This window comes from Molothrus aeneus, chromosome Z, assembly GCF_037042795.1.
Source record: "Molothrus aeneus isolate 106 chromosome Z, BPBGC_Maene_1.0, whole genome shotgun sequence".
Classification (NCBI taxonomy): domain Eukaryota; kingdom Metazoa; phylum Chordata; class Aves; order Passeriformes; family Icteridae; genus Molothrus; species Molothrus aeneus.
Genome location: NC_089680.1, coordinates 16,910,610 through 16,923,387, shown reverse-complemented (window position 1 = coordinate 16,923,387; position 12,778 = coordinate 16,910,610). Strand labels below are relative to the sequence as shown.

At 42.7% G+C, this 12,778-nt stretch overlaps 1 protein-coding gene across 2 annotated transcripts in view; it reads right to left on the bottom strand.

Annotated features, from left to right (window-relative positions):
* The window catches only part of PTCH1 (patched 1), a 73,347-nt gene extending 69,269 nt beyond the window's left edge, over nucleotides 1-4,078 (bottom strand). For both annotated transcript variants that reach the window (XR_010785292.1, XM_066569148.1), the window contains exon 1: nucleotides 3,855-4,078. Coding sequence is in view for 1 of the 2 variants with exons in the window: in XM_066569148.1 (XP_066425245.1) it covers nucleotides 3,855-3,917 (63 nt within the window). In the remaining variant the exon portion in view is untranslated. The remainder of the gene's footprint in view (nucleotides 1-3,854) is intronic.
* Nucleotides 4,079-12,778: the final 8,700 nt, after the last annotated feature.

Genomic DNA, 12,778 nt, shown 5'->3' with positions numbered 1-12,778 from the left:
GGTCCTGAGCAAAACCCCTGAGCCCCCGGTCACTGCAAGCGTCCTCTTCCCCTCGGCGGGCTGACGACCGCCTCAGCGCGGGCTGGCAGCGTCCCGGGAGCCGGGGCCGCCGGCGGAAGCGAGCTGCGCAGCGCACCGATTTCTCCGTGAGACTGCCCAAAGGCACCAACTGTCAGGACCTTTCAAGGGCCAGATCCGCCGGCTAGGGGATCCCTTTTTCCTTTGATTTCATCCCAACTCCGTTTTTTCCCACCCTGGGAAACTTGAAGGCCCTGCCCTGTGCCCCGCACAGGACTCTCTCCAGGAAAGCTGCTAGGAGCAGCAAGCTGTCATGCACGCACACATAGGTGCATACGTATGGGAGAAGGAAACCTGGAGCAGTTGCAGCTGGAGGCTGTTTTCTGTTTGAGGCTGAAACCTATTCCTGGGGTGCAGTCAGCCACCTCCAATTCAAGTTTCCATTTGCGAAAGTGACCATCCATCTAGCTAGGAGGTGATGTGACACTGCTTCTGGAAGTGCTCACCCTCACCGTGTCTGATTGGGTAACAGGGCAGGGGAATGGAGAAATAAGGGATTGGTTCAGAAGCAGAAGCATTTTGGTTCAGTCTCCTGGTAGCCTCCAAAGCCAGGGAAGTGTCTTTTCAAGCACCTGGAGTGTCTTTTCAAGCACCTGGAAGCCCCAGCACTGTCCTAAGTGCCTCCTGCCTGCTAGTCTTCACATAGTAGCCTAAAGCCCATTCTCACTGCTGGTTCCAAAACTCTATCTGAAGACTCAAATTTAACAAGCATTGTCTTAATCTCCCCTCTCTCCCTGTGGTCTGGAAGGATTTTTTTTTTCAAGCATACACAAGAGATTAATTACTGAAGAGATCTAATTGGTCTTGTTTCTGGGATGGGTGTGTATATGTATGTTGGGATTTTTTTTTCCCTCAAGGAAGAAATGTCAGTGTAAAAGTCTCCACTTGGGTGGTCAGAGCAATGGCTGCCCCCAGTCTGCCTCATAGCTGATGCCTCCTTGCTAAATTCCTGACAATAATGTTGTTCCTAATCAATCTGCCCTTATTTACATTTGTAAGCACTGCCGACTGTGATATGTATGCCCTGAGTGTGCAACTGCTCCTCCACACCAAGGGCTACCTCCATCGTCAGCAACTCGAAGGGATCTCCCAGATCTCTTATCTAGGACACGCTATGTGGTGAAGGCCTAGGAAGTTGTCTCGTTTTATACAGGGGCTGTAATCTACAACTATTCATGCCTGTAGCTTTCAATGCCTAGACAGCCGAGGCTGGTGTACAAGAATTTCAGCATTGACTGTAGTTGTAGTGGCTTCATTTTATAATGCTCTGTCTCTTACATACATTCCATTTGTGTTCATAACCCCTGATACTGCAGAGCACTTCTCCAGCCAGGTAAGGGATCAATCCAATAGAGATTAACAGTCGGTAACAGATATTTACAGTGATGTTACTTTAACACATCTTTTCCAGGTTGCTCTTCACCTGCAGACACCCACCAAAAACATTTGCACTGCTGGAGCATCTGATTACCCTAAGACAGAAATGAAGCACAACCACTTTGGATTCCTTTTGTACGGTTTATAAGAGTGCTGGTCCTGGGAGAAGACGGACTGGTGGGAAAATAATCAGATTTTTTCTATTCCCTCAAATTTCTGTCTCTCATACAGCTTTGCATCGCACAAGTGCACAGGTCTGCCCCGGCCCTGTGCTCTGCCCGCACACCTGATTCTGGCTATGACATAAGATCACAGTCACTGGGGTCTGCAGGGCAGCCTGAGCCTCCCTCTCCTTTTCCAGCACTCGGAGTGCCGTGCTGGCCACCGGGCCGGCGGGGGCTGCCGTCGGGGGGCGGCGGCGCGCAGCAGGAGCCGCTCCGCAGGGCAGCGCCGCCGCTCAGCGCCCGCGCCTGGGCAAGGAGGCGGGCGGCCTCTCCCCCTCCTCAGCCCTGGAAGAAAGGGAACTGCTCGAGCCAACTTGTCAAAATAATGCGGCTAATTACCCCTGATCTCCTTTAATGGAAAGCTGCTCTGCACGCCACAAAGGAGCAAATGAGGGATCTACAGCACCAACCCAGGAGCGCTGGCATTTTCTTCTGCGGAGGGCTGAGGGGAAATGTGCCTCCAGAGGAGTCTCCGAAGCTTCTGAGCTCCTCCCGCACAGCAGCGGACTCCCAGAGGAGAAGAGCGCACAGGGAGCTGCGAAAGACAGTGGATGAAGGGACAGCCCGCTCCGTCCAAAACCACGAGGACATCCCAGCCCTAGCAGACTTTGTCATATTCCACGAGGGGCTTTACCTCTATAAACCCAAGTAGTCTTCAAATCAGATTCTCTTCCTGGCAAAATGCCCTGCCACTTGCAGGACATTAATGTGCATTGAGAGGGGAAAGTTACACTGAACCTTTTTTAGCTAGACTGGACAACACCGGGTCTGTGTAAAGATAGAGCTCAAGTTTTGCATGTGCCAGAAAGCAGGGCATTCACTTCCACCATCTCTGCCATCGGGCCTTGAAGAAAAAAAAGCTGAACGACACAATCTCTTTGACCCACTGCTGGAGCAACAAATTTATTAGAGATATAGGCGTGAGAAATGAAAAGGAAGTAAAACAATTCAGGTTCATTGTATGTCTTTCTTTCATACTGCTAATCCGGTTTACACATCACGCCTACATGTCTCAATAGGGCTTTATACACTGTGGCAAAGGCAGAACAAAATAAAAGGTGTGTGTGTGAGTGTGTGCGTGAGTGTGCATGTGTGTGTGAAATAAGGATAAAAACACAGAAGCTTAAGACATTTTAAATCAGAGTGAGCTGCCACTTTTACATCTACAGGCTCTTAAAATCAAACAGATTTTAAAAGATCCCTTCTCCTCCCCTCCCTCCTCAGCCCTAATATTTCTAAACAACACTACCTGCTGCCCAGACACAATGTCATGTTACAATTCAGACACACAATGCCCCCAGTAGCCGTAACCAGAAATTAGATACATCTATGAGACTGGTGCTGAAACAAGGCGAGACTCTCTAGCTCGTAAAGGCTATCTGGTTAGGAGCTGTGAAACATCCTCTTTGGCTCCAACACTTCTTTTAAAAACATCCGACGATACCAGGGGTCTCCCCACTCCCCTCCGTGCTTTTGCCTCCCCCAGGTCTACCTCCCGTAGAGGGGCTAAGGCAGCGGAGAGGTGAGATCTGTCACTGAACATCGGCCCCTCTCCAGTCCCTGGAAGCAGTGGGACAGCACGCTCTAGACCGATTACAGCAGCGCTGTACCGGTCCCGATGGTGCCGGTACCAGCCACACGAGGGGTCCAGTCCTGAAGGCGGAGGCTGAAACCACTATTGACTTCAACCTAAGGCGGCCCTTGTCCTGTAGAACCTAGCCCCAGGGAAGTTTCTGCTCCCCACAAGGCAGCTTGTTCTGACCAGAGCTCACACAGGTGCGAGATGCAGAGACGGCCGTCCTCTGAGGCACTGCAGTCACCTCAGGAGCCGCCTCCCATCAGCGGCGTGTCCCCCGCGCATCCCTACCGCAGCTCTGTCCTCAGCGCCAAGCCGGGCGAGGGGGAGCAGCGCCTGGCCCCGGGGAAGCCCCGCAGCCCCTGCTCCACGCCGAGCCCCGTCACATCCCGCCGCCGTACCCCGCGCTGGCGTTCCCGCTCGGACCGCACCCGGTGCCCGGTCGATAGCCTCGGCCCCCGACTGCGAGAGGGAGGTTCCCCCCGCCCCCTCCGGGCCCCGGCGAAGGCTCGTGTAGCCCCTCCAACACCTCCCCGGGCCCGGGCCCGGGCCCTGTCCGCCGGGTCCCGCTGCCGCCCCGGCGAAGGGAAGGCACCTACCATCACTGTCCTGGCAGGAGCCGCTCGGGGTGAGCCGTGCTGGAGGTCTGGGTGCGTCCTCATTCACTGATACTGACGGCTTAAATGGAACATCAGTGCGTTTCTCTTTTCTTTCTTTCTTTCTTTCTTTCTTTCTTTCTTTCTTTCTTTCTTTCTTTCTTTCTTTCTTTCTTTCTTTCTTTCTTTCTTTCTTTCTTTCTTTCTTTCTTTCTTTCTTTCTTTCTTTCTTTCTTTCTTTCTTTCTTTCTTTCTTTCTTTCTTTCTTTCTTTCTTTCTTTCTTTCTTTCTTTCTTTCTTTCTTTCTTTCTTTCTTTCTTTCTTTCTTTCTTTCTTTCTTTCTTTCTTTCTTTCTTTCTTTCTTTCTTTCTTTCTTTCTTTCTTTCTTTCTTTCTTTCTTTCTTTCTTTCTTTCTTTCTTTCTTTCTTTCTTTCTTTCTTTCTTTCTTTTCTTTCTTTCTCTCTTTCTCTCTCTCTCTCTCTCTTTCTCTCTCTCTTTCTCTCTCTCTTTCTCTCTTTCTCTCTCTCTTTCTCTCTTTCTCTCTCTCTCTCTCTTTCTCTCTTTCTTTCTTTTCTTTTCTTTTCTTTCTTTCCCTTTTTAGTTCCTTCCTTCCTTCCTTCCTTCCTTCCTTCCTTCCTTCCTTCCTTCCTTCCTTCCTTCCTTCCTTCCTTCCTTCCTTCCTTCCTTCCTTCCTTCCTTCCTTCCTTCCCCCCCTTTACGCCGAAGGAACTGAAAATGTAAAAAAAAACCCCTCCTAGGTTGCAGACATTCTGCCGAGTGCTGGAAAGCCTCACAATTACATGCCTGTTTCTATTAAGCAGCTCCATCGTCCTCTACGTGGGTGGTCTGGCTCTCAATAGGCAGGACCTGTCAGGGTCACGTGACCGACCCGCGAGCGTTGCCCCTTTACAATAAACTTTAGGGAAAAAACCGGAGGAAGGAAGGACGGGAGAGCCCCGCACTGCTGACCCCGCCCCGCCGCTCCCCCCCAGCAGCACTGCACACCGGAGCCCGCGGGTCTCCTGCAGCCCCCGCCTCCTCCCCTGCTCCCACCTGGGCTGTCGAGGGGAGGAAGAGTGTAAAAGGCACCAGGCTGGTGGCGTGCGGTTTCCTCGTCAAAAGAAATACGTAGTCGGATGGGTACAGAGAGGAGAGAGAAGGAGTTTCCTTCTGGCTGCTGGGCACCCCAGACAGCACCAGATTTAGCAGCATGTTTGTTCCTAAAACCTTTATGCCCATCCTCCTCATTTTTGGTAGAATCCACTAGAAAGACACCTTTCAAGTGAAGCAGGACAGTGCAAGAAGTTACCACCAGTGAATAACTCCTGAACTTTACTGGTGAAGACCACAGTGATTCTATCTTAAAAGCAACATTTTCTTGAATAGTTACAAGCAGGATATACAAGCAGAAATTTACAACTACTTTTTTTGAGCTTGTGTTGGCTGATATTGTTACAGGATCTGAGACTAGTGTTGTCAGCTGTTCCTCCTGAATTAGGGTACATTGTAAGGAATTAATTACCTGTCTTTGGAAGATGATTGTCATTCACTGTTTATGGATGACCCTTTTCCTCCAGTCAGTAATACTTGATTTATTATTAGATTTGGAATCTCTAGAACATATTTTGAGAATAAAATACATTCTATATTGCTGCAGTCCTGTATCCAAGTTGCCCAGAAAATTCTGTTTGTGTTATCTTTTGAAAATGTGCTTCATGATTGAGTTCAGTGATTCACATGACTTTTTGGAATACTTCTTAGCCATATTTTATATCACTCTACTGTTAGAGAGTTCCACTTATAGAAAATAATGTGAATGTTACAGTCATGTGTTCATTATCAACAATATAAAAAGATTGTATAAGAAAAACTGTAATGAAACCTCTTATAATCCGATTACATTGAGCAGCCCGTACTCCATATATATGATCTGCATAAAACCAGGCTAGGTATCAAAATAATGAGTAAGAAAGACATTTTTTCCCTTGCAGAACTTACATGACAGGGGCTTGTGTCAATGACAAAGACTTGGAAGAGCATGGGAAAATATGTTTTACAGGATTTTTAAAACATACATGAAAAACATGGAAGGAGAGGAAAGGGAAACTGAGAAAACTAAGCCCAAACTGACTTTGCTTCTAAAGACCAGATATCCTCCCTCTAAGCAGCACTACACTTCAGTGCTTCAGTTTTATCCTCTTTCATTTCCCTTTGCTCCTATATGGATAAAGACCATATTTCAATCCAATTGTGTATTTTCTTTCTGAAGTCACTGTTGAAGGCCTTCACTAAAGTTATTTTGGCTGCACCTATGGGGTGGTTCTGCCAAGAAAATGGTTCTGAACATGTGACAGGTCCATCCTGTCAATAACCATGTGTTGCACCTCTGTTTGAAACACAATTAGACAGACAGCTAGCTAAGATTAAGAGAACTGTCTCATAGTCTTGGCCAGGCCAGAGAGCCTCATGCCTGGACAAGTGAATCTTGTAAAAAGCATCTTCAGATCTGACCAAATTTCTGAGTTTTGTTTTTTTTTTTTTTTGCTTTGTATAAAAACTGTCCCTTATTACTCCAGTCCTGACCCGCACTATCAAGAAAATGAGCACCATGTCATTATCATCCGGCGCTTTAAAATCCACATGGTTTTCAGCTGTAAGCACATTCTTCTTTGAAGCAGAAAGAAGGGAGACTTGTTTTCATTTACTTTGTTTACTTTTTTTCATTTGTTAGGCAGAGGAAGGACGTGGAAGCTATGGATACAAGTCTGATAGTCCTTTGCTACTTTATCACATGTATCTTCCTGATGGCTAGTGATGCAGGAAACCCTGTGAAAAGAGATGTTCAAATGGCAAAGTGTACTTCAGAAAACCCTACTACCAGAAGTGTTAGATTATTTGCTCCATTCTTTTTCTGAAAATAGGATTGTTTCCTATGATATTCCTGGAAGATAGTTGCCCAGTCTGACCTTTAAAATCTCCTTCCACAATTATTCTGCTCAAACAGTAGGGAATATGATTCTGGCTGATGGAAAGTTATTAATATTTTCTCAGTGTCTAACCCAAAATTTCCATTTCTATACTTTAGACATATTGCTTCTTTTCCATTTTAGCATTGATCATAAAATTTATTTCCTTTCTCATTACATAAAAAGATGGTTAGATTATCTATGCCTTTCTTCAATTTTTACTCTTCAGGCAATTTATTCTAACTTTCTCCACTAGCATATTTTCTAAAACCCTAAAACCCTAATGAATTTTACCAGTCTCTCCATGATGCTCCACAGCTTGTTCCAATGTTGTGGTATGAAGGCTCATACACAGAACCTCTTCCAACAGATCCTTATTCCAATAAGGAATTCACCTTATTTGTAGTTGTGGGTTTTTTTGGGTTTTTTTGGTTTTTTTTTTTGCTTGTGCTCAGGATAGAAGTCACTATAATCCCCAGATCCCTTTCTGCATTTTCTGCATTATCCTTCCCTGAAGTCTTCCCTTCAAGCATGTCTGTATGTCACTGGAAAACACTTCTATTATGCCTTTATGTATGATATTCAGCTGTTGCAAAATATCATTATTTTTGTATCTGCTTTTCCTTGGTATCATAGTGCAATAAAATAAACATTCCAGTAAAAATTTCATCATAATTTATGAGCACATTAACACCATGACTCTGTTGGGCCTTTTCAGGGAAAAAATAACCCAAACTTGTTAATCTTGCAAGTGAACTCAGAACTCACTGACTTAATTAAAAAATACTGCTAAAAGTTTTTGATAGAAAGTTTTTCAAAGATTAGTAAATACTAAATCTCAGCTGTTAGAAATTACCCCATCTTTTGTAAGATTTCAACAGTATGTGATTTACATGGCTAATTCATTGACTAAGACTGACAGTTTACTTCAGAAAGTCACATCAAGGGCACAAGACCCAATGGCACGCCAAGGATTCCTACCATACCAACAGAAATGTAGAGCTGAAGAAAACTCTGCAGAAAATAAATAACTGGGTTTTTAAGCTGCATTCTCAGGCCATCCCTGGCTTGATATCAGCTTGATAAACCTGAGAAATGTCTTAGGTCATCTTTGGGCTAATGGCATCCCTGGCCTAAGAAGTTTCTCATGTTTATTGGTGTAATTAACCTAGCACACATGGCTTCTGGTGTATTCATACAGGAAGTACAGAGAGACTGCAAGAAGGCAAAAGAGAAGCAGATCTTCTGTATAGTCTCTTCTCCATCAGACTCAAAGTTGGAGCTGTGAAATTTCAGATATGTGTGCCTCTGCATGTGACCCTTTGTTGATCCTACACATCATTCTAAATATGGTGCAAGACATCTCCATGAGACCAAAAATTTCATGTGGTGCAGAAAAGTTACAGAAGCAGTACTGTGTGTTTGAGTGGTTGATAAGAATTTATCTAGATCTAAGAGACAGAATCACACCTTGTACCTACTGAAACTATGGCGATTAATGAGGGAATTCATGATTAGGAGGTGTTGAAGTGTGTACCAGTCTATACACATCTTGTTTCTACTGCAGTGTTTCCCAGTTCTATACCTCTCTGTGGGAGAGTGACACCTCATCCAAGAGAGTCTTGGAATCTGGAGAAAAATGCTTTGGGAACGTGAGCATTAATGGCCATGGTAAGCCATGGAACTCTGCTATGGTTTTGCTGACAAGACATTCCTACTTGTCTGCTACATGAAGAAATGTTATACAAGGGCTAAACAATCTGCTCTTCTCCCTGTTCCTAGAACACTAGTGATCACCAGGACTGAGATGATTTCCTGAGCCATCACTAACCATATTTGACTCCACCTTTAGAGAGTGGAGTCAAACATGGAGTCTCCACAAAAGAGAGTGAGAGTTGTGTTGGGATGTTGGGATCATATGTGGTAAAAATAAGCCAAAGGGTGGTTTGGTAGGTTGTGGCAATTTCTTTAAAAATAAATTGGAACAGGTGGAATAGTTTGGAATCTCAGCAAAGTCATTTGTGCACAAGTCTTTCTTCAGCTCTGAAACAGAAATAATGAACTTCAAAGTCATGTGTATGTTAGGAACAGTGCCCGTGAATCTAATTATGTTGAGTTTAATTAGAAATGAGAGCAAAGGTATTTGAGTGTCTGAAATAGAGAGGAGTTAAAAAGTGCTATCTTCTATAATAGTTGAGAAATAGGAATTTATTGTCTAGGGAGCACACAGAGGTTTTTGGAAGGAGCTGGAGGAGAAAATGGAAGAGGGTTTTTTATGCATCTTATATACACACTTAAGTATGCCCTAAACCCTAAAGAATCCAGGATTTCTAATGTCTTTCTTTTTTATGAGTTTCAGCTCCCAAGCGCATAATTTGAAGGGAGTTTTTCATAACTAAAGGGCTTGTGCACCCAAAAGTTATCCTTTTTTCTCCAGCTGTACAAGCTGGACTAATAAAAATAGTATCTCTGCCTTTACTTCTTCCTATTTTAACAAACTAGCAGCTCAGATACAAGGAAGTCCAGTGTTTCTGAATGCCAAACTGCTGGCCAGAAAACCTAATATTCTTCTCTTTAGGTTTTTAGTTGCTTGTCTATAGATGTCAGGACAGAAATCTGTTTTGTCCTATGCTGATATGTTTAAGCCCTGAGGTGTAAGAATTATTAGATTGCTTTTGACATTTTATCTTAGCTAGGTTAGCAGTAGGGTATTTCTGCCCAGATACATGCGCCTCAGTATCATGATGAAGCTGTGTTTTGTATGGTTTCTTTGCCTTTTCATTTTGTCAAGTACTTTCATGCTTCACTGGGGGGAAGAGCAGCCAGTTAGCCTTCTCTACTAATAATTAATGATGAGGGGTAAAAACACTGCATTGCAAATTGCAACCCAAGACACTCTTATGGTAGAGTATATTTTCTCTTAAATAACAATGGGAAAAAAAATTGCCTATTATTTTGCAAAGCAGGGAAGGAATGCACAGAGCAATTCTTTCCCTCTTTCTCTAAGAATCATGCATCATAATACATTTTTTTACATTTATCAGTTTTGTTTTCTTTATTGATGATATTTACTCTAAAGTAAATGCATAAATGAAGTCTTAGCAATCACTATGCTATTACACTAAGTAAATATTTTCTCAATGTGTGAAACTCAATAGAAGCATCTGTGTTAGTGATGTTCATTGATGTGTTATCGAGAATTCTGTACTCATCTGTAACAAATTGTTTGGACAAGCAGTCTAGCATTCATGACTCAAAGACACACTTGTGAGTGTTTATGAATCTATGTTTAATGTTTACTCGTGTTTCTGTATATTGTCTTTAGCCATTGTGCTTTCCTTGAAAAAAACACGATTTTGTTCTCTGGACAGGTGGCTGGAGCTTTGCAAATGGCTATTTCCAGCTTGTACTGGTAGTAGTGAGAGCAGCTCTTCTGGTTCACTAAAGACCTATGACTTCTATTCTCTTTTCATGCACAATATTCTTGATTGTGGGAAATGCTTGATTTCGCCCACTTCCCATGCTGCCAAAAGCCCCTCTGCAAGCAAGCAAGCAAACAAACAAACAATAATCTACTTTAAAATCCTGGGACCTTACATAGGAAAGGTGAGTGTTCATATATAGGTAGATATTAATGCTTTTAAAATACCTGTGTGGTAATTTTTTGTGCAACAATTCCATTGCAAACTGAGGCTACATGATATTTGGATGGAAGAGCTTAGAAAAATGCAGACTGGTAGAACTGTGGGCTTATTTCCAACAGTGTTGACTTCTCTGAGAATTAATTGCTCTTGAATACCATGGTGCTGTTGAGTTATTCAACAGAATTCTTCCATCTGTGTGTCTTAGTATTACAAGCTAATTAAAGAGTTCATTGCTTGTTTTCAAAACTAATAAAGTATTCTGACCTGCTCATGGATCCTGCAAGGGCAACAATTCCAAATATTGGGGTTTTTTTATTCTTTTTCTTATCTTTTATTTGGGGTTTGGAGCTGGTTTTTTTTGTGGGGATTTGCTGTTTTTCTTGCAAACCAGGTTCCTATATGCTACCTATATATTCTATATAGAAGCTGTGTAGGCTGAATGACACCAGTTGAAATTTTAAGCAACTATAACAGTGCATTGTGCTGAACTGTACTTTGAAAATTGCCTTTGTCTGCTGGCATACATAAAATCATTAAAGCTTCTAAACCATATTTTCTTGGCATATTACTTCAAAAGGATGCTTTAGAATGTGAATTGCTTTAGATAATTAAAGAGAAATGTAAATGTCTTTTGGCATACTGCCACAGATTATAGCTTTGGTTGCAGGAAAAAAACTTCATTCTCAGAATTTTCTTTTTTTTCCTTAATTTTGCTGTTAATTGGAAAGTACCATGGCCTAAAATACTGTCAATCATCACAGAAAGTTGATAAAATTAGACAATCGGAAAGAACACCTCTTGTAGTGTGACATCAAGAGGAAAGCTTATGCTTTGATTGAGGTAATTGCTATTAGCACTACAGAGATTTGTAGGTGAGAATAACTGTGGTAATGGGAATGGGGGAATCTGACCCATCAGGTGTAATGAAGTCTGTACAGTTCTATCTGTGCTAAGTGTCATTTGAGTTGAGATTACAACAGTTTGATATCAAAGTCTGTGTGGTTGCTGTGGCTTAAAGAAACCAAATGCCTCTCTCTTCTCCCCACTCCTACTACCCCTGACTTTGTCATTAGGAAATGCCACTGGAAAGCAAAGAAAAGAATGGTGTCTCATTAGTGGTAGATGTCAGGGAACATTGGCTTTGTTGACACATTGCTTTCTTAAAAGTAATCACCTTCAGCTATAATGGAATACTCCACCAGGAGGAAAACTAATCCTCCTCTTCAGCTGCCAATCAGGGCCAAAGAATGTTCCAAGAATCCCACAAGATGACACTCTTAGCAAAATAAGAGTAGTTTGGGAAAATATTTGCCTTGGTTGCCTTGTGAGGCAGTAATGATTTACAGGGGTTTCATATTGCTCTGGAACTGTTACCAAGATTGCAGCACCTGCGTCATAACAGCAACTCTGTTTTTTCCTTCTTTCATTAAGGAATATGCTGTACACCCACAAACTGAGCAAAGCTGTCATGGAAGTTATATATATGTATCACAAGGGAATAATTCTTAACTTTTGCTAAGTAATAAATGTCTTCTTCGGACAGGCTTTTCTTATCTGAAGAAGAAAAGTAGGATATACACCAACTAAAATGCATTCAAATCAGGTATCAGAATTCCTGGTATTTCATCCTTAGCTGCTAGAGTAGGCAGCAGCCCCTTTGGCTGGTTGAATCACCTTGACATTTGTATGAGACCAAAAGGAAGTTATTCTGAACTTGTGTTTTCTAATGTTAATTGGTTACAAAGGAAAAAAAAAAACCCAAATGTATAATTGTCCTTATTTTTCTTCGGAATACCTAAAAACATAAATAATACAATACTGAGGCTGAATTCAGTATGGCAGTATGGCATGTAAATCTTCAGAGGACATTCTGCAGATCTATACCATGGGGAAGGATTTTAAGATACTGGGAGTTGTTGTGGTAACCTGATGGGCAAATGGTGATTAAATGAAGAATCTTTAGATTTAAGACACCAGTTTGAACAAGAATCTTTGTATTTAGGTACTAAATGGAAGTGTAGGATAGGGACTGCCTACAGGTGTTTGATAACATCAGGAGGTGAATTCAGATGAAAGGATATGAGTTTATGGCATTTCAGCTTTTTCTGGCTTATTTTAGCTGTGCACAATCTCACTGGAGAGCAGATGGACCTTCCTCTCTTTCAGTTTACAGATTTTCAGGATTAATTAAGATGCTGTAGAACACAGCTTAACAAAGAGCTGGAATCTATTTGGGGACAGCTTTCCTACTTTACCTCTAATCAAGTTTTTTTCTTTTATCTTCTTTAGGAGGGTTACAGTTCTCCCTACACTTTTA